The sequence below is a fragment of the Marmota flaviventris genome, chromosome 8 (genome assembly GCF_047511675.1).
Source record: "Marmota flaviventris isolate mMarFla1 chromosome 8, mMarFla1.hap1, whole genome shotgun sequence".
NCBI lineage: Eukaryota > Metazoa > Chordata > Mammalia > Rodentia > Sciuridae > Marmota > Marmota flaviventris.
In genome coordinates, this window is record NC_092505.1 from 65441672 (window position 1) to 65464830 (window position 23159).

At 37.6% G+C, this 23159-nt stretch overlaps 1 protein-coding gene across 2 annotated transcripts in view; it reads left to right on the forward strand.

Moving 5' to 3' along the window:
- Positions 1-8547, forward strand: part of LOC114093369 (cell surface glycoprotein CD200 receptor 5-like) — a 65773-nt gene extending 57226 nt beyond the window's left edge. For both annotated transcript variants that reach the window (XM_027936150.2, XM_027936151.2), the window contains 2 exons: positions 5652-5775; positions 6162-8547. In XM_027936150.2, the coding sequence (XP_027791951.2) occupies positions 5652-5775; positions 6162-6168 (131 nt within the window). In that variant the 3' untranslated portion in view covers positions 6169-8547. The remainder of the gene's footprint in view (positions 1-5651; positions 5776-6161) is intronic.
- The last annotated feature ends 14612 nt before the right edge of the window (positions 8548-23159 follow it).

Consider the following 23159-nt stretch of genomic DNA (forward strand, 5'->3'; position numbering starts at 1 on the left):
CTTTACAAAACGAAACCTACATTTATTGTCTCTTTTATGTTACCTCACATCTATCCCTTGACATTTATTCCTTTGTGTCTACCTTCCCAGAAAGTAGTTGGACAAAAAGCATCAAATATTCCCCAGATGTCAAATAAAATATAAATTTTTCTTTGTTTGTTAGCTTAATTAGCTTTATTGTAAGTTTTCACAAATATTAATGTTAAATATTTACCATTCAGTGATATTGAATAATTGGTAACTTTAAATAATATTTATCAATTCTTAATAGTTGATTTATTTTTTGTTAATATTCAGTATGGTCACTCCTCCTTTCTCATGTGTTTCCCTCCCATTCTCACTTGATTCTCTTCCTTTTTCTTCTGTATATTTTTTGATGAATGATAATTATGCATAATAGTGAGATTAATTTTTACATATTTGTAAATGCACATGACATAGCATTATAATTAGGTTAATATCATTTCCCTGTATTTCTCTTTTCTATGCCCTCTGGTTCCCTTCCTCTATTCTACTGGTGTCCCTTCTATTTTCATGAGACATGAGACCCTCCCTGCAACCTTTTTCCCTTTTTCCTCTACAGTTTTCACATATGAGGAAAAAAAAAAACAGGACCCTTGATGTTCCGAGTTTGGTTTACTTTGCTTAACATAATGCTCTCAGGTTCTATCCATTTTCCTGAAAATGACATAATTTCATTCCTTATGACTAAATAAAACTCTATTGTGTATACATACCACATTTTCTTATCTATTCATCCATTGATATCCCCAGGCTCATTCCAAAATATGACTATTGTGAATTGTCCTATTATGAACATGGGTATGCATGTACTATAGTATGCTGACTTTATTTCTTTGGGATAAATACCAAGGTGTGGCATAGCTGGGTCACATGGTGATTCCATTTCTAGTCTCTTGAGGAATATCCATTCTGATCTCTGTAGTAGTGTACTAATTTATAATTCTAACAACAGTGTAAAAGTGTTTCATTTTCCCCCCCACATCATCACCAACATATATTATTGTTTGTATTGTTGATTACTGCTATTCTAAGTGAAGATAAAATCTCAATGTAGTTTTGATTTGCCTTTCCCTAATTGCTAAAGACATTGGACACTTTTTAAATATATATGTTTGTTGTAATTTGTATTTCTTCTTTTGAGAAATGTCTGTTTAGTTCATTTTCTCATTTATTGATTGGGTTGTTTTTGGTGTTAAGTTTTTTGAGTTTTTAACATATGCTGGATAGTAATTATCTGTCCAAAGAGTAGCTAGCAAAGATATTTTCCCATTCTGTAGGTTCTCCCTTCACCTTCTTAATTATTTTCTTGGCTGTGCAGAAGTTTTTTTAATTTGATGCCATTCATTCATTAATTCTTGATATTATTTCCTGAACTTTAGGAGTCTTATTGAGAAAGCCATTGCCTATGCCTATATGTTAGAGTGTTGACCCTACATTTTCTTTAATGAGTTACCAAATTTGTTGTCTAATTCCTAGGTCTTTGATCCACTTTGAGTTGATGTTTGGGCAAAGTAAAGAAATAAGGATTTAGTGTCATTCTTCTATATTAGTATAACCAGTTTTCCCAGCACCATTTGTTAAAAAGCCTGTATTTTCTCTAATGTCTGTTTTTGGCACCCCTGTCAAGGATCACATGACTGTAGGTGTGTGTGAATCTGTTTCTGTGTCTTCTGTCTGGTACCATTGGTCTATGAGTCTGTCTTTTTTATTTAAGAGAGAGAGAGAGAGAGGAGAGAGAATTTTTAATATTTATTTTTTAGTTTTTGGCAGACACAACATCTTTGTATGTGGTGCTGAGGATCGAACCCGGGCCGCACGCATGCCAGGCGAGCGCGCTACAGCTTGAGCCATATCCCCAGCCCTATGTGTCTGTTTTTATGCTAGTTCCATGCAGTTTTGGTTACTATAGGTCTGTAGTACAAGTTCAGATCAGGTATTGTGATGTCTCCAGCATTGCTTTTTTTTTTTGGTTTAGGATTACTTTTGCTATAGAGCATTTTTTTATTCTTCCAAATGAAATTTACGACTGCTGTTTCTAGTTCTATGAAGATTGCCATTGGTATTTTAATAGGGATTGCACTGAATCTGTACATTATTTTTGGTTATTTGGCTATTTTAACAATATTAATTTTGCCTATCCATGAAAATGGGAAGTCTTTCTATATTGTGTCTTATTTAATTTCTTCTTTCAATATTCTAAAATTTTCATTGTAGACATCTTTCATTTCCTTGGTTAGTTTCATTCCTAAGTACTTTATTTTTGTTGAAATTATTGTGAATGGGATTATTTTCCTGATTTCTTAGCAAATTCATTGTTGGCATATAGGAAAGCTACTGATTTTTGTATGTTGATTTTGTTTTCCATCCCTTGGTTCTCTTCTTAACATTCATTTGACTTATTTGTTTTCATGTATTCATTCTATGAATGAAAGTATTTCTATGGGTTGCATCCTTGACCTGATTCTCACTTATCTATGTTCCTTGAATAACCTCAAAATCATACCCATTGCTTCATCTATCAGCTAATTCTTAACTCTCAAATCTGTGTTTTCTTTTTGCCCAGATTTTGCTTCTTAGCTCTCTCAACTTGAAACTGAACAGGTTCACTTAGATGCATCAAGGGCAACTCAAATATTTTTACCCCTTCATGAGTTCTGCATGTTTGTTTTATAACTTTAAATTTTTGTACATTCTTTTGTACAAATCTTTCTGCACATTCTCTTCAATTATTTTCTTTTCTTCATATTTTTATTTGTGCATCATAATTATGCACAATAGTGGGATTCATTGTTACATATTCATACATGCACTTTATAACTTGATAAATTTCTTAAGCTAGAAACTTAAACAGATTCTACAACATCCTTCTTTCTTATTCCTCATATTCAAAACCAGTCACTCTGTTTTATTGATTTGACCTTAGAAATCATTCTTAAATATGGAAGCTTCTCTTTCTATCTTAGTTATTTGTATGATCATCTCTCACCAAGATTATTGAAATGGCTCTAGAGCAAGACTACTGGCCCTTAGCTTACTTAATTTCAATTTATTCCCTGGATTATTTCACAAGGACCATTCTAAAATGAAAAATGTTCCACTCCTCTACTTACATGACCCCCAAGGCTCCTTTGGCTTCATGGAAAGCTAAACCCCTTTGACAGCTTGCACTACAGCAGCTCTTTTCTGCCTCATGTCTCACTCTTCTCCAGTCTGCACCCCAGGTATGTGGGTCCTTTTCGGCTTTTCAAAAGTATTCTGCTCTGTTTCTCTGTTGCCTTTTACACTCAGCTTCAACATCCCCACAATGTACTTCTTTCTCTGTGCTCATTTCTTTCATTGCATTTGATCAATTCTTATTGAGTTTTGAGCCATTGCTCCTCTGGGATGATTTTTTTCTTTAATTTGAAGCTTAGTCAACTATTTATTCTCTGTATTGACGTAATGCTTCATGCGTGCCTCTGTCAGGGTACTTCCATATGTCTGTCATTGATGGCTCTGAACTATTTTCACTCACAATATGACACCAAATGAGCATGGTTCTTTTCTTTGCACACCAACCAATTCTCTAAATCTCCAGGTATTAACCAGGTGTCTTGAAATTCAATTTAACTCTGATGCTAACTCCTGGGATTAGCACAGATCCCACAGCTTAGGGAGTCAGTCTCACATACTGCCCCCACTTGAGACACCAGTAACAGGTCTTAGTTGCCACCTGTACTTATAGCTAATTGACTATAAATTCAAGGAGTTCCCACATTCCTCCGATCAGATTCAATAATCTGCCAGAATGGCTCACAAAACTCAGGAAGGCATTTTATTTACTGTTATTCATTATTATAAAGGAAACAACACAGGAACAGCCAAATGGAAGAGATACATAGGGCAAAGTACAGGGGAAGGGGCCTGGAGCTTCCATACCATCTTAGAGAAAGCCATTCTCCCAGCTCCTGGATATGTCTTCTAATGCAGAAGCTATCCAAACCCCATTGTTCATTGTCTTTATGGAGACTTCATTACATAGGCTTGATTGACTAAATCATTGGTGTTTGGTGATTAACTCAATCTCTAGCCTCCTTAGAGCTCAGTGATGGTGGTTGTGGTGGTGATAGAGGCTGAATGTTACAACTCTAATCATGCCTTACTTTTTCTGATAACTAATCCTCATTCTGAAGATATATAAGGTCTTCCAGACACCAGTCATCTTGCTAGCATACAAAAGACACTCTTACTATGGTGATATTTCCAAGGTTTTAAAAGCTATGTGCCAGGAGCCTGGTAACAAAGACATTATATTTCTCTTTGTATCACAACTACAGATGTCTTTGATTTCCAGTACGTTGTTGTAAGTTCCTTGAAAATAGGAACCACTTTTTTTTTTCCAATTCTACATCACTAAGATCTGTCACAATACCTGACACAAATAATTGCACAATTAGGTTCTGATTATCACAAAACCCAGTCTCTACATTTTTCACTCTATGCCCCAAATCTTCAAAGCTTTAAGTTGTTCCTTTCCCTTGAAACATCCTTCCTTCTTCTCTTAACCTATTTAATACTGCAGACCAGCAAAGCTCAGTTTAAATCCCACTTCTCTCTGACCCTCGGAGTTGATGAACCATTCTTATTCCTCAGATGGCTTATAATCTAATGCTCACCAGCACCATTTGCTCTCTCATGACTTCTCTTTCATTTGTGTGTGTTTGACTTCTCCAGTTAGACTTTGAGCTTTTGGGGGACTGCATTCATATTGTCCTTTCTTTTTTTAAAATTTATTTTTAAAATTTTTTTTAAATTTTATTTATTTTAATTTGTTATATATGACACTAGAATGCATTTCAATTATAGTGCACATTCGTATCTCTGGTTGAACACAAAGTAGAGTCACACCATTCATGTCTTCATACATGTACTTAGGGTAACGATGTCATTCTCATTTCACTGTCTTTCCTACCCTTGTGCCCCCTCCCTTTCCCTCCCTCCCTTTTGCCCTGACTAAAGTTCATCTATTCCTTCCATGATCCCCCACTCATCCCCGGTATGAATCAGCATCCTTATTATATTGTCTTCTTATCCCCTCACTGTGCCTTTTCATAGAAGAAAAGATTGCAGAATAATGATCCGATTAGTCTGCTTTCATCTTTTAAACAAATCCCAGGGGACATTTTACAGATGAGTAAAACGAAAGTAGGAAGACATAAAACACTTTATTAAAGTGGTTCTATCTACTCAGTGACAAAATCATTTCACTGTGTGTTGAAAGTGTTATCAGATCATGCCCAAAATATTCAGAATAAGATTAAACTTTGCAAGGGAAATTTTCTTTTTCTTTTTCTTTTTTTTAATATTTAGAACAACTAAAAATGCTTAGAATATTCTTATTCTTTCAGAAAATATGTGTTAAAATATGTGTTAAACCAAGTACAAAACAAAGATATGGTTCCTGAACTCAGTCATGAAATAATGATACATTAGTAATATTTGAAATATAATTTAGATTTTTTAAAAAAATTTTTGACAATCTATGAACTTTTAGGAATATTTTTAAAGTATTCTTTTAAACCATTGACTCTAATTTGTTAATTATAAGAATCTTCAAACAGACTTTTAACTCTTACCTACATTTAAAGGTCTCGGAACACCAGAATCTCCAGGTTCAACTCTGCTGATCATTCTCTATGCGAAACTCTCTCTTCTTGTGGTCATTCTGGTCATGGTGGGATTTGCTTTCTTCCAGAGGATAAATGATTGCAGGTAAGAACTGGTAAGACTCAGTAGGAAGCAAACATCACTGGGAGACTTTTGAGTTCCTTCTGTGCTGGAATGAGCTTGACACATTTCATGATACATTGTGTTCGCTGCCTCAGCTGCTTCTTTAACATTAGGCTTTGTGAACAACCAGAAGACCTGGCAGAAGTGTCCACAGAACTGGGGCCAGAGGTTGGTTGTGATTTTGAACCAAGAGAGTCCTAGCCTAGCACACTCCTTGAGATTCCAGCAGGAGGTTAAGAGGCTGCTGGTACTTCTCAAGAGTTTACTTCCATGTTTCCATGATTCGGATGACTTGTTTCTTGCATTATTATTATTATTATTATTATTATCATTATTAATATTATTGTTATTATTATGTTTCTTCCTAGAGAATAAAAATCAGAAGAGCTGGAAGTCAGTTGATGAGACATCACAAGAAAACAGCCATTTGTAATCAGCCTCATGTTCAACATCTAGCTGAAGTGCACTTTCGTACCTAAGCGTTTATGAGAATGGACATAAGTTGCAGGCAGTTTCAGTCTCTTAACATACAGTATATACACATATGCAAAAGCTTGGTGTTTGCTGTCATAAATGTCAAGGATGCTTTGTCTATTCTTCCCTTTCCTTCAGTGAATGCTTATTAGACAAAGTAAAACAATCCTGCTTCCCAGCCTAAAGAAGAAGATGGCTCAGCAATTCAAACAGCAATGCTGAGCAGTTTTTCTACACCCCTTGAGTCCTTTGGATGGTGCTTTCATCCAGCTTCTTGGTTCCTTTGTCCACTTGAGATGCTATCAAAGTTGCAATGGCTAGAGCCACTATAAACACTGCCTGCAAGTTGGCCAGTAGCGAACCTTCTGTCCTTTTTTTTTTTTTTCTTCCTAGCAAGTACCAGGGCAGTCACATTGCATATTTGGACTGAATCCTAAGTGAATGGCTTAAAGTCTTTTTTAGCAATAGTTGCATTTTAGTAGAAGTTATAAATTGTTCCCAACTAAGGAACTGCCAGTGTCCTTGGATACAATGCTGAAGGTCCCCTGACCTTTCAGAGCTCTAAGTGTCTCAGTACTGTTTGTTGTTTATATTATAAGTTACAGATTGGAATGGATTAATGAGGGTAAAGGGTGGGATACTGGTGAAGCCCTAATATCTTGAAAGGCTGCTGATTCAGATGGTAATCCTGTAGTAAAAAGTGTTGTTTTACCTAAATGTATCTTTCCGCCCCCCCCCCCCCCATACTGTAGATTGAACTCAGGGATGTTTCACCACTGAGCCATGTCCCCAACCCTTTTTATTTTTTATTTTGAGATAGAGTCTCACTAAAGTTTCTTAGGGCCTTGCTAAATTGCTGAGACTACCCTCAAACTTGTGATCCTCCTCCCTCAGCCTCCCAAGTTACTGGGATTACCAGCACGCACCACCATGCCCAGCTAAAGGAATCTTTTCTTATGTAAAGTTGTGAGTGATTTGGGCTGCTAGTTTTGTTTTCAATAAAACTGTAGGGGAGAAAATGAATGCTTAATATTGGAAGATGCTACACTAGTCCAGTACTCTAATTAGGTGGTGCTTTCATCCTAGATTCTTGGTTGCCCACCAAAAAAGTTTAATTCTTACTCAAATCACACTCCAATGTAGTTGGTGGGTCTGGGACAGTGGTTTGACAGGTATTGCTCCAAGCTAGCATTTTATCCTCTTTATGCTATGACTCTGATTTCCTCAGAGTACTCTGTAGTCACCTGGTGAAAAGGCAGCAGGATTTTATGTGGGAGGATTTTACAGGCCAGACTTGGAGTAGCAGTTACTTCTACTGGCATTCCATTGTCTAGTGTTCAGTCTGAAGGTCATGGTAACTTGTACAGAGCTTGGAAAATGGTCTGACTGCTTTGGAAGAAAAGGAATCAAGCTTGTTATACATCTAGCCAATAGTAAATAATAGGACTAGTGCTAAGATTAATGCCTACTCTATTTGTCATCTAACATGAATTAATAAATATTTTCATTAGTAAATATCATAGATATTTATTAGATTTTGTATTAGATTTTTTTCATGTTTATGATAGCATATTGAAAGTGAAGGAGTCTTGTAATTCAATTCTGTAATAGACTGAAAAAGACAGCAGAGATTGCAAGTTGCCTGGTCCATTGTGGTCCTACCCTTTCTCTTTGTGGCCATTGATTATGCTCACACCCCCTTTTACCCATGCAAGCTTTCAGCGGATTTCAAAGTCCTTTCCGTAAGGAGAGTACATGCTTATCCACCATATGTAATTTGCTTTGGCCAATAAAATGAGGCAGCAGTGGCAGTGTACCATCTGAGCATGGGTCTCATGAGGTCCTTCATGTTTCTGCCTGCTACTCCAATGAGAACATGTCTGGCCTAGCCTGCTGGGGAGTGAGAACCACATAGAGTATAGCTGAATCACCTCACTCCAATCTGCCCACCTCCCTGTTGAGTTTTGGCAAATGAAATATAAGCATATCTTCTGTGATATTTTCTGGAAAACTTTTTGAAAGAGAAAGGAAGGGTGCTTTTCTGCTTTTCCTCCTTATTTCTTGGACTGCAACATTGGTGTGATGACTGGAGGTCCAGCAGCCAACTTGAGCTATGAGTGACCCTTGAGGAAGAAGACTATTCACTGAGATGGATTTAAAAAAAATGGAAAAAGAAAGATGGAAGCATCCTGGGCCTGATGACCATGGAGCTTCCCTACCAACCCTAGTCCATCTACCTATTGACTTTGTATAAGAGAATAAACTATTTTATTCATGGCACTGCTATTTTGGGTTTTACTGTACACAAAGCCGAACTTCATCCTCATTGTCATAAACACCTAGTTGGTCAATCTGAAGGTTTGTTGTCAATCTTGCAAAAACAGGTTATGTTCTACTTATGTGCATATAGTGATCTATTTTTGTTCTTGACTTAGAGGTAATAAAACAGGCATAACATCAGAGGTTAGGAATCACAGAGCCATTTCTATGAAGATTTTGCAAGAACGGTTGGTTATGTAAAGTTAAGTGATGCTGTGGCTTGTGGTGGGTGGGAAAGGACTTGGGAATCTGGGGCTGTGAGAAGATCATCTAGTTGTCACTAGACATGAGAGGACATATCTGCTTTGTAGGATTGGAAAGACCAACATACCATTGTGAGTAAGAGAAACAGAGGAATTGAGATCTATTGGACTTTATTGTGTTAATTCTTTTTCACCAAAGGGACTCAGTCATTTGTGGGAGAGACTTACGTGAATTCAGGCCACCTTTCTATCCCATTCTCACTGGCAGGACGTTATTGATGGCACTTGACTGGAAGAGTAGAAAACTATAGCCCCTCCTTCCAACCTCCATCTTCCTATCTCTACATAAAAAGAATAAAAGGTGGTGGTGGGGGGAGACCCATATTATTTTTCTTTCTTGAACACCCATATGTATTATATATGCACCTACAGAAAAATTAATCACAGTCTCAAACTAAAGAAAATCTGGAGCTACTTGTGGCAAGACACAATTGAGGGCCACTAGATGGTGCTTCAACTTAATTCTTTTAACATTTTGAAGCAAGTTAAAAAAGCTACTTAACCTAAGGCAAAATAATCCTGTATTTTTTTTTCTTTAATTTTTCCATACAACTGCCCTACCATTTACTAATTCTTCAGGTCTTCTTGGGTGGTTTTGAGACAATTACATCAGCAGTGGGTGGGGAATGTTCTAACTTAAAATTAAGGAGAAAAAAAAGTTTTTTTCACTTCCTAAACTTGTACTACTCTTTTCACTAATTTAGTAGAAACATTATCTTTACTGAATGAGGTAGGAGTGGATTTTAACAGCCTGGCTGCAGGGAAAAAGTAGTGTGAGTCTTCATGGTAAACCAAGATTACTACTCATTTCTTCAGATGAAGAGTTGAGATCACCCAATTCTTAAAACTCAAACTGCTTGTTAAGTGTTAATGACTCCAGATTGTTAGAGCTATGGATAAAATTAGTTGGCCTTCTGCACTTCCTAGGCCCTCCCCAGCATCTTTGAGAAGCATATTTGGTATTCTAAAACTGGAAGGAAGCTACAGATAAATTAGGTCAACTTCCTCATTTTTCAAAAGAGGAAACTGAGACTCTCAGAATTCAGTGGCTACTGGGTCTTAGAAAGAGGCCTATTTTTCTTAGTGCCCCAAGGGAGGCAGGCAGCCATCATATGGCAACAGACAGACAATGGCACTTCAGAGGAAGAGGAATGTCCCTCTCTTTCTTGGATTCTGTCTTCCTAGTGAAAACCAAGAACCCCCATGTGCTTCTTCTCTCCTTTGATGGTCAAGGCCACAGGACAGTTAAGAAACAGATACTATGCTTATGTTGATTGATCTTTTGTGGAGCTAGGGCTAAGATCAACAATTTTCACCAGACACATATCTTGGTGGGAGAGATGTGAGTGGAGACCTGAATAAATTTGGGGCATTGCTAAGAAGGTAGAAGTGGAGAGTGGGTGTGAAGCCTCAGTGAAGGAGATGGTAATAGTCAAATTGAGTTTTATACGATGCCTTGGTGGATCAGGACAGGCAAGAAAGACTGCCAGAAGAGAAAACCTCATGGGCAGCAGAGACATACGTCAGGGTGCTTATCTCTCCAGGCGATGGGGAAACTATCATCTCATAAAAATCTTACATTTCATGAAGTCATGTGGGGACAGAGGACAGTTATTCTACTAAGAATGCCAGGAGAGTTTTGCAGATCCAGCAAATCTTGATGAATTTATAATGTTCCCTGAACAGAATGTCCAAATCTTCTGACTGATTCACCCAACACTGACTTTAAGATCAAATGAGGAGCCAAGAACATTGGTCTGTACACAGAGGAGAGCCGGAGAGGCTGGGAGAGGCTTGGGTCTGATGGATAATGTCGCTGAGTCTCAGAAGGGTGGGACTCGCTTTCTGATCTGGGTGAAGCTGGCAGAGCTGAGTCGTTTCTCCTAATTCTGGTTTTGCCTCATGAAATAGGAAAATAATACTAGCTCTTAGTGTAGCTGAAGAGAGCATTTTGAAGATAATCTTTATATATTTATAAACGTCCTTGTGGAAAGTGGTCTAGGAAGACAAGATCTTATTATTTAGCCTACCTGCTGCCAAATGTACCTCCTGTACACATGAGTGTGTGTGTGTGTATGTGTGTGTGTGTGTGTGTGTGTGTGTGTATGTATTCTTTTCTCCTATGTAAGAAACAGAGAGCCCATGGGTACCATAGACACTGGATTCCATTTCTAGTGTGCCTTCTCTATTCCAAAGCTCCCTCATATTGAAGAGAGCTCTTCAGAGACACAATCATCACCAGGGAGAAAAGAAATGAGCTTCTTTGCACAGTAGAGGGAGGCTATAGAGCAAAGCAAGATAATTTGCAACTTTTTAACTAGAGGAAGAGAAAAAATATTCACAGGTTCATATTAAAAACAAACAAATAAACAAAAAACAAATGTAACCAGATATGCTAAAACAATAGGACTTAATGAAATTCAATTCAGTGTTCTGACTTTTAGGAAAAAGAAAAAAAAATCACTTTCTAAATTGCTGTTTCGATTCACCTGTTGGTAAGAATGGGATCCCCCTGGGAAAACAAGGATGTACATGAGAAGCCAATCATTTACTGCTACCCTGTAACCTGATGAAAACACTTGAGGACATCATGACTTTGCAGTTTCTCTTTCATGCTATCTTTCTGAAAACAGAGCAAGAAACCTACTGAGGAGGGTGGTCTGTGACTAAGACGAGTTTTACTCTGATTCTGAGGGGCATCTAGTCTGCCATGCAGCAGGCGGGCATTCAGTGGGGACCACAGAACCTAGAAAGGAAGTGGGTTTCCTCCTTTGTGGGTACCATGTGGCAGGCCACGCTATTGGGAAGACTAACCTGGTGTGTGGCTGTGAAGCCTTTCAGTTGACATGAATGCTTCTGCAGTTCTGAGGGAGGCTGGGTGGGAGTCAGGAGGAGATGAGGTTATATATTTTGTGTCCCCCTTCAAGAACTTACAGTTTATTTACCAAAAATTCCTGCATTCCCAGTTTTAAGGCTTTTGGCCCCAGACAACACCATCCACAACATGACACCTTTGAAAAAACTCTGCCACAGACTTTCCCCATATTCCTTGTAATGGAAAATTGCAACATAATTTACAAGACATTGAAAACCAAGGAGCAGCCCAAGATGTCAGCTCCAAGAAGCTACAGTAAATGTCTTGGGACTAGAAAGAATGATTAAACAACTATCATTCCAGCAAGAAGCATCTGTCTTTTGTCATTCTCCCCACAGCTACATAAAATGTGCAGAGGAAGGCCGCCATTTCGGTGGAGGCGAAGGAGATCAGCTGTATGTAACATTTTCCACTAAAGCACACATCCCAGTACTCTCCAGCTGCCTATCAAATGTAGCTCAAGACGGCCTGTTGCTGTCCACAGTAACCCATGACAGCCATTGCATCCTGCAGGTGGAACTTAGGGAGGATCGGATAGGAAAACTTATTCTTAAAAAAATTGGGCCTGGGTTTTAAAATTTATTTCAATTTTGCTTTTTTTACCCCCTCTCTGATTTCTACCCCAAACATGCTTTCTTTGGCAGTCTCCCCAGAAAACTGTGAAGTCATAGAGCATAAATTATTTAATTCACACCTCTACAGGATGGTAAAACTTGCAAACCACAGCTGTTCTTGGGCAAGAGCTCTGGAGAGGCAAAAATCAGCTGATCCCCGAGCAATGCACACGTAGACGCTGGATGGACTGTGGGACAATCCATCTTCAGCTGTCATCACATGTCAGGGTGAGGCTATCTAGGTTTACATGATCTCTCCAAATTTTTACTTAATTCCTCATAGTCAGTAGTGTTCTTTTCTTTAATGACTGCTTCTCAAGGAGACTAGGAAGTGAATTTATTCCCATGTTTCTTATTTATGGGTAAAAGATTGAGACAGCTATACCCTACTTTTGTGTTCTGTCTTCCTCTATGATCCTCTTATTTCGATCCACACACCTATTATCCAAGTTTCCTGGAAATTTATCTCTAGTCCTTTCTTGTTTAATTTTCTGCTTTGGTTTGTGGTATTCCTGCCTTTGTTGCTACCCCTGCCTTCTCTTCAGTGTAACAGTATCCATAAAATCTTTCCAGATGCCTTGTTCTAAGTGAGGCATGGCCCCACCATAGAACTTCTTAAAATAGTATTTTGTGGAAATATCCTTGATTTTTATAGGTATTTGTGAATATTTGTCTCCAACACTAAATTGTAAAATCCATGAGAACAGATGCCACAGGGCATTTATTTTTATATTTTCTTGCTTAGCACAATATATATGTATATTATATGTATTATATATATATATCTTTTTTGCTTAGCATAGTGTGTGTGTATGTGTGTGTGTGTGTGTGTGTGTGTATATATATATATATATATATATATGCACTGAATTTTTGAAATTGAACTTAAACTTTCCTCCAAAAAAAATATTGAAAAATATATGACCCACAAAGGGATATGTGGATACTTTTGACTATGTGAATAGATGGAATTCTACCCATGAAAGACAGAAAGGGAGGAAATATTTGCAATATATATAAGACAAAATATTATTACCTTGACTCTGTTAACTCCAACAAATCAAAAGAAAAATACAAAATAAAAATCCCTTGGAAACATTGGCAAAAGATATGAATAGCCATTTCATAAGATAGAAAATAAAAATATCCAATAAATAGGAGGGAACAGTGGCACATGTCTGTAATCCCAGTGACTCAGGAGACTCAGTCAGAAGGGAGCCAAGTTTGAGGCCAGCCTCAGCAAGTTGGCCAGACCTTCAGTAACTTGTCTCAAAATTAATAAACAAACAAACAAATAAATAAAAAGGGGATATAGCTCAGTGGTAAAACACCCTGGGTTCTATCCCCAGTACTCCTCATCTATCTATCAAATAAACTTGAAATGATATTCAAACTAGTAATCAGGAAAAGGCCAATTAAAAAGAAAACCAAATATATATATATATATATATATATATATATATATATATATATATATATATATATATATTTTACATATCACAGTGGTAAAAATAATAATTTTGTAGTATCAACTGTTAAAAGAGACCTGGGGGACAAGTGGTTTCTAAAGGGAGTGTAAGATAATGCAGCCATTTCAGAGAGCTGTTGGCAAGTAAGACCTCATGATTCCTCCTTTCAGTATCTACTCAAAGTACCATTGCTCATGTGCACAAGAAAGTACATTTTACCACACGGTTTATAGTAGCAAAAAATGGGCCCACACCTCACCATCCATTTTCGGGGGGGTGCAACGTTGCACAGCACTGACACTGTCTTAGCAGAGAGGCACTCCTGACATCTAATGTACCACCCTGCCTGCATCCCTTCACCCACTTTCTTTCTTCTTAGCACCCATTCCTTCATGTTCTGGCGTTAGTCATTCTCATGCTTATTTGACTATTATCTTTCACCATCTCTAAAATTTAAGACAGATGGAGGCAGACTCAACCTGTTTTTCCTGTGCCATGGGTGCAGCCCTTGGTGTGTATTTTCTAGCACACAATAGAGGCACAATAAATTTTTATGGACTATACAATGTGGAGCTATATGTAACAACACGGAAAGATTTTCAAGGCACAAACAAGAAAAAAAAGTAACTTATAAAATAATATCTAATGATTCCATTGTCTCCTGACACCCTCCTATTTCTAACATGGCCATACCCAGCAGAAAGATGTAAATGGACAGGAGGTAGGGAGGTCACCTATAAATCTCTTCCTAATATTGGTTTTTAAAGGAACAGAGAGAATTTTGAGCTTCTTTCCTATCTTAATACCAATGCACCCTAATAAACAAAGCAAAACTACCTTGAACTGAGAGGATTTGGGCATGTGGAACAAGTGATGAGAGTCTGGACTCCTTTGGGGATGGGGGACTATTTCTTCCAGGCAGAACCCACAAAGTAAAAGGCCCCAGAGGGAGCATTGTCAAAAGAACCCGGATGGCACTGGGGCATTCTCTTTAGCGAACACTAAAGTAGAAGACTGATTCTTACTTCTTTCAATGATGATGTGGCAAGAGCAGTCTCTAGATCCAAAGAGGTGGGCAAAGGGGAACAAGGGTTTCCTCCCTAATGCCTATGGCATAGATGGCACACAGGACCAACCAGGTACTTCTCTGATGACCACCAAATTTAGATACACAGGGTGAAAACAAGGAGAGAAGGAGCTGACAACTGGGAATACTTTTTTTTTTTTTCATGTTGCTCAAACAAGTCCTCGAAATGCCATGATTTTTCTTGCATACAAGAGTAAGAAGCTGAGCTTTTCACCTGTACTATCATTCAATGTGTACCTGGAAAATCATCTGGAAGATTGCAAGCTTGATGATGGGTGATGGTGAAGAGAGGCTTGAGCTTCAATATTTGAGTTTTGCACCGAGAATATATCCATGTAATTAAAAAATGCATTTTCCCAAAAAGTAGAAAGTAAAACAACCTAATGTACTTTCTTGGCAGAAGGTAAGGCAAAAGTTCTAGGGTTCGCTAAGACTGACTAAGGGCAGATCCAAATAAGGCTGCAGGGTAGCCGACCAGATATGACCTACAGGAAGCTGTGATTCTGTACTTTTGTTTTTTATTCATGAAGATCATTTTTTTCTGTCCTGCTTACAGATTTGTTTAGCAGTTTAAAAATACTAGAATTTATGAGAGTTTGTAACTCAAGAATTAATGAAAGACACATGGTAGGAAAGATGAACCATTAAATCCAAGTACTGTCATGCATATGCCTTTTTAATTACTTGAGAAAACAGCATAAAATCTGAAATTTATGACTATCTCATACATTTTAGCTGGTTTCAACTTCAAACATGTTAAATTGTATACATATTAAGTTTCATGTTCTTGGTGTTTTTGCTTTAACTAGAATGGCTTTGGAATTAATTTTATTTTGCATTTCTTGATACCTCTGTTTCTTGTTGTTCATGACAGGTTAGAAGTTATTTTAGTAAGTTAATGAACATTTAAATACAAGTCTAGAGAAGAAGAACTTAGACTGAAAGCTTTTTTTTTTTTTTTTAAAACAAACCACTAGTGTTTGAGAATCCCAAACCCCTGGTGCACTGATGTATACCTATAATCATTTATTTTAGAAATTGTGTCCTTTTACTTTATCCTTCCCTAAGGTGACTCAGTTTCTCCCTGTCCATTACATTGTACTTTTGAAGACAGAGTCAATCAACCAGAATGAGATAATCTTCTCTCCTAAGTAGTTCCTGTTGACAGCAGATATTTTACATATCTGATTCTTCCTTCATGTCTTCCATTATAACTACCACGATGTAGTGTGTATATATCAGATACATATTTAAGCAAAAAATAAATTTACTAGGTAGCTCATAGAATCTCTGACCCTGGAAAGCTAGTACTGGGAAATGGGCAGGAACAAAGCCATCTAGTAAAGAAGGGCACCAATGTCATAACCTCTAGACCACAAGATGCCATAGCTTACAATGTTGCCATTTGGCCAACAGATGTCAGACACTTCACCAGCTCTCATTGCCTGCATATTTGCATCTGCTAGCTCGTGATATAAGATCTTAAGTGGACAAGTGCACCTGATGAGTCATGCCTGGGTCCCTTGTTCAAACCCCAGCTACCAGAGGTCTGCATGGGAAGGAACAGAAGCTTCTTGCTGACATTGCCAAAGTAAGTAAGTGTCTGGCACCTTGCATTTGCTAGGTCTAATGCATTATCTAGGAAATGCATTATCTCTTACCAGAATCCAGGAGGTACAGAATTCACAGAGGAAGGGTGCTCAAAGGCCAAGGAGTCACCAAAACCCAATAATGTCTATCACAGGGATTAAAATGCAGCCTTTTAGGGCTGGGGCCGTAGCTCAGTGGCAGAGTGCTTGCCTAGCATGAGCAAAGCACTGGATTCGATCCTTAACACCATATACAAATAAAATAAAGGCATTTTGTCCATCTACAGCTTTAAAAATTTTAAGAAAAAATGCAGCCTTTTAACTCTTACTGACCACGAGAGGTTTTTAAACACTGGTTCTCGGAATATTAGCTTTTAAATCTCTAACTGATTATATTAGTTTTGTATTGCTGCATAGCAATTTACCCCCCAAAAGTAGCAGTTTAAAACAAAAATAAACACTTATTCTTTCACACAGTTTATATGGGTCAAGAATTTCAGGAAGCTAAAATAGAGGGTTCTTGGAACTCTCATGAGGTTGAGTGGAGGTGTCAGCTGGGGCTGCAGTTCTCTGCAGGCTTGATATGGGTTTGGGCATCCAGTTTGAAGATGGCTCACTCACTTGCTGACAGTCCATCTGGTGTTGGCAGGAAGCTTCTGTGCCTTGCCACGTAGACCTCTTTGTAGGGCTGAGTGTTCTCATGATGTGGAAGCTGTTAGTAATCCAAGAGTGAACAAAGCAGAAGCTGCAATATCTTTTATGACTTTTCTACACCACAGTCTGTTGGTCACACAGTCAATTCCTAGTCAGTGTAGGAAAGGATGATGGTGGGACATGGGCACCAGGTTGCAAGGCAAATAGAAACTTGTGAATTATCTATTTAATTTCTTAATCAGAATGGAAAGTCAAAAAGATCCATTCTCCATCTGACTCTGAGATATTTAGACATATTTGGTTTTTTTTTTTTGCAATGAGGATATCATTATTACTCGATTTGAAGGCCAAAAGTTTTGCTGACTCCATTAAGTTAGAATGATTAAACAAAATCCAGAAACAATTCAAAGCCTATCAAACAGATTCAAGAATTTTTTTCAATTGAAGCCAATTTGGAATTTCTTTATTGAAATATACTTCCCATTTCTCTTTCAAACTTGTCAGAATAAAATAAAATTGAAAATCTAGAAAATTAAGGGGATTTGCTCTTCTTGAAGCTTTTTATTTGGCTGATCAGAAAGTTTTAAATTATTTTAAAATATTAGTTTCTTTTTGCTTAGAATTATGAGCAGTCATGAGGTTTTGGACCCAGATTGGGAACGATAAAGACCATTGTTTTTGTCAAGCTTTAGGACAAGTCTTAGCCTTTTTTTGTTCAACTCTCATGAGTTTGGCTCTGTCTTTCTAATCCTATTGCTCTCATGAGATCAGAAGAAATTACAATTTAGACAAAATTTTCCTTCTTGGGTCCCAAGTGAAAATTTTTTGTATATATGTTTATCTTAGTCCATGTAGGCAGCCATAACAGAGTACCAGAAACTAGGTATTATTAGCAAAGGAAATGTATTTCTAACTTGAGGACAAGGGAGTTTTCGGTAATCTCTTTAAGAAGGGCCTAAGTACATGTATGGAGATGCAAATGGTGTGATGCTACTTTGTGTACGACCAGAGAAATGAAAAATTGTGCTCTATATGTGTACTATGAATTGAAATGCATTCTGCTATCATGTATCACAAATTAGAATAAAAAAATAATTTTTTTTTAAAGAAGGGACTTTGAACTGAGCATGGTGGCACATGCCTATAATCCCAATGACTCAGAAGGATGAAGCAGGAGGATCACAAGTTCAAGGTAACTTTCTGCAGTTTAGCAATACACTGTCTCAAAAAAATATGGGTATGGGACTATGGATGTGGCTCTGGGTTCAATCCCTGGTGCCAGGAATAAGGAGCTCTTCCCTTGTGACCTGATCACCTAACCAAAGATCACCTCCTAATACTATCATATCAGGGGTTAGGATTTCAATATGAATTTGTAGGGGACAAATAGTCTATAGTATGTCTCTTTGGTTTTAAATAAGTAACACAGCATTTAAGAGAGTAATAAAGAAAGGAGAGAAGAAAGACAGAAAATACTTACCAATCATCAACTTCTCAGGGGCAGAGAAAATGAGTTTTGATCTAAGGAGGAAAGTGGACTTAATATCTAGTCCAGAAAGTGCTCAGAAATTTATTGAGTTTAAGGGCATGCCAATCATTTCATCACTATGAACAGGTTCTAAACTAGAGGTGTCCCTAATGCTGGAAGCAGGGCATAGTAGAAGTTCCTATGAAACTTCATGGTGGTTGCAGAGTCTGAGAAGATCTCTTGAACAAAGAGAAAGAGTATTCAACTGGAATGACATCAGTCATGTGCTGGAGCCTGCTCTTGGTAGCTTGTGAGATTTGTTACTCATTATTCAGATAATTTGTGAATTGATTATTAGACTGTTGGTAGCTTGAAGTAGGCCATTGTGGCAATATTCACACCACAGTGCCATCAGGGCTCCCCCTGTGCCCACCTAGAAAGCATCAATTAATCAACATATTGCAATGAGGATACCCTGAGAAGACAGGCTATGATATGGAATTTACAGCAACACCGTGGTGGGGGAACCAGTGGGGAAACCTGAGGAGCCTTGGGAGACAAAACTGGGTGAACCAGCCAAAGACAGTGTTCACAGGACAGAGAGAGCTAGTTCAGGGAGATGTACAGGGATTAGAGCCAAGGAAGCTTTTTAAAAAATAATAAAGGTGGGGCTGGGGTTGTGGCTTAGTGGTAGAGTGCTAGCCTGGCATGCTTGAGGCACTGAGTTCGATCCTCCACACCACATAAATGTAAAATAAAGATATTGTGTCCACTTGAAAAACTAAAAAATAAATGTTTAAAATAATAATAATAATAGTGACCTCAGACCAGAGTGGTATAGTCTACAACCTAAAGGGGGAATTTAGAGTTTAATTAGGTAAAGGAGACAGGAGCCAACACTTATAAAGAGGCACTTGCTTCACAAACTTAATTGTTTCATTAGTCTTTTGAGGTAGATAGTTAGTACTGTTTTTTTAAATATATTTTACAATTAAGAAAACTGAAGCTCTATTCATCTGTTGAAAGGTACCTAGTTTGTTTCCATAGCTTAGCTATTGTGAATTGAGCTGCTATAAACATTGATGTGGCTATGTCACTGTAGTATGCTGATATTAAGTCCTTCGGGTATAAAACCAAGGAGTGGGATAACTGGGTCAAATGGTGGTTCCATTCCAAGTTTTCTAAGGAATCTCTATACTGCTTTCCATAGTAGTTACAACAATTTGTATTCCTACCAGCAATTTATGAGTGAAACTTTTCCTCACATCCTTGCCAACATTTATTGTTATCTGTATTCTTAATAATTGCCAATGAATTGGAAAAAGAAAGTGTGGTATATATACACAATGGAATATTACTCAGCCATAAAGCAATACACTGAATAAAAATATGGCATTTGCTGGTAAATGGATGGAACTGGAGACGGTCATGCTAAGTGAAATAAGTCAATTCCCCAAAACTAAAGGCCAAATGTTCTCTCTGCTATGTGGATGCTAACACATAATAAGGGAGGTGGAGAGAAGAACAGAAGTTCTTTGGATTAAACAAGGGGGAATGATGGGAAGGGAGGGGAAATAAGAATAGAAAGACAGTAGAATGAATTGGACATAACTTTCCTATTTTCATATATGAATATATGATCAGGGAAACTCCCCATCATGTACAACTGCCAGAATAAGATCCTAATTAGACTGTTATACTCCATGTATGTATAGTATGTCAAAATATACTCTATTGTCACACATATCTAAAATGAACAAATTTAAAAGAAAAAATTTTAAAAAGATAAAAAACACAGAGAAAGAAAGTTGAAGCTCCAAAGGCCAACAAGTAGAGTTGAGCTCCTAACTCAGAGTTTTCCCACAGTCCTGTAACCTCCTAGATCTTCTTCTAAGAAGTTGGAAAGGGGAAAAGGAAGACAAAGTGGAATTGTTCTGGGACCAGAAATCTCCAGAAGGAGCAGAGAAGTAAATGCAAAATCAGTGAAGAAAGAAGTGAAGTTCAAAGGAAGAATGTCTGAGTGGATTCCTCACCAAGAGAGGAAGGTAGGCTGGCTTGAAAAAAATGGGTTTTGTATCTAAGTTTCTGCTCTAGAGCCAGGAAAGGGTACACAGAACTCGAGTATCATGGAAACAAAGGAGCAGCTTTATAAATTAGACCAGGGTTGCCACCATGTGCAGCAACCCTATAGCTATTCTGCAGTCCCTACCCAAAGAGTCCAAAGGAAATTGGTGAAGACTTCTCTTTAGCTGGAGATGGACTGATAGTGAGCTTCTCTTCGTCTCCACTCGACTTCTGTTACCTTGTTTGAACCTCAGGTTCTATAAACTGGCACTCTTTCTGCGTGAACAAGGAATGAGATTCCATGCTCCTGGAGGGCAGGAACTTGGCCTTCTTCATGGGTATGTCTCTTGACAACATGACATATTGGATGAACAATAATTACTTTTCAGATAAATGTGTTGAGCAGACATTTAAAGCCTCTGCTAAAAATAAAATTGGCTGCAGGTTTTGTTGCTCTACCTCTGTGGTCTCACTGCACACACATATGTTTTAGATCTGAGGCTATTAAGGACATGTGTTCTGACCTATTATTTATAACAAACTGAAATGGAAAATGCAACCAGAAGCTTAAAGAATTTGCCTGTGGACTATAAATGCAGGCTGTGAGGTGGCCAAATCAGGGATCCAGGAATAATCAGAAAGCATTCAGTAAAACTATGTGGCTCATGACCCTTCGGTGGACTCTTTCTGTCCTGCTGTGTAACTTACCCTACCGAGATCTGAGATCATGCACCCAAAGTTTCTTAGAACTTCAAGCGCTGGTTTATTTTCATTCTTGCTCAAAATCCAGAAGATTTTGAGTTTTTAATCTGGGCAAGGACAGCCTCCTATCTCTGCCTTTCCAGGGATAGCTACAACTCTTCTGAAGTTAGTGATGCAGGTTAAACCATTCTTATCCTTTTGTCTTGGCAAATAAAAGTACTAGCAATGGGAAAAAGATGATTGCTGAAATCCGGTGTTCATGTGTTTCCTAGTTTTGACTGTAGAAAATGAGGGAATGAAAGATCACAATTAAAGGGAAAGCTTGAATCCCCTCCTGTTGCTGAGGAAGCCTCAGGATAGTTATGACTGCTGATTCCAAACATGTGTGCCCATCCTTGCTTTTAGACATAACAGCATTTGTGCTGATCAGTTTTATGTTGCTGTGACAAAATACCTAGAATCAACTTAAAAGGAACAAAGGTTTATTTTGGCTCACGATCTCAAGAGGTTTTGGTCCATCGTCCCTTGTCCTATTGCTTTGGGCCTGTGGTGGCACAGTATCTCATGGCAACAGAAAGCAACAAATAAACGAATAATAAGAGAGGAAGGGTTAGGGTCCCAATATCCCCTTCAAGGAAACACCCCCAATGATCTAACTTCCTTCTCCTAGGTCTCACCTCTTAAGTAGTCCATCACCTCCCAAGAACACCACAGAACACCTCTAGCATTTAGGCCTTTGGGGATTATTTAGATCCAAACCATAATACCATCCATGATATTTTTGAGACACTTAGATAGTGGACAGTAGATATACAGAATATATTATTCTAGTCCCAGATGTTTTCATTTCCTTTTTCTTTTGCCATAGATAGAATATAAATATATAAAATACTTCTGAGTTTGAATTTAAATTTAACAGATTTCCTTTCAATGCATTAATAAGAAAATGAAAAAATTGAAGGTTTGACAATGGTTCTAAATTCTTTTCTTCTTTCAGGAGATCGATAGGGGGAAACACCAGAATTTGTTTGTGAAATACTGGCAGTTTAGAAACCCACATTTTTTAATGGAAGACATCCCAGCTGAAAACCTAAAGATCTGAGTTTTAACACCAGGTTTCAGATACTAAGCTTTCCCATGCCTTAGTTTGCTAAACTGTGAAATGAAATTTAGATAATGCTTACCTAAATTGCTTTCCTTCTGAGGTCCTAGGCTTCTGTGGTACCTGGATATAAACTGCAAAATATTAGTTTAGAAGAAGAGTCTGGATCCAAAGATAATGGGTCTTAGATCTGAGTTTGAACATTTTGTGGTTTTATTTCCTCATCTCTGAGAAATGGAGAGTAATATCTGTCATTTGGTTACAAGTGTGATGTCAGATTACACATTTCCTTGAAATAACAGTATTACAATTAATTGCAAAATACTTGTAATACTACAATTTGCAGGTAAAAAACAAATGGAAGTCTTCCCTTTCAAGATATTAAAAATATGAAAAGCAAGATTAATGAGATACAATGTAGCATCTACATAGGAAAAAGCAAAAGATTAAATATGTATCAGCAGGTATTTTATTGAAGAAAAATACAAGTAAATAATACACTAACGAAAAAGTACTAAGTAGAACTACAAGTCAAAGAACTACAAGTCAAAGAAATACAATTAAAAGCATACTTTGTTTAACACATAAGTTGAAATGTTCAACATCAAGTTGGTAAAGATATAGAGAAATGAATACCATGAACACCAACAATACACTGTTGTTGAGAATATGAACTGATACAGGCA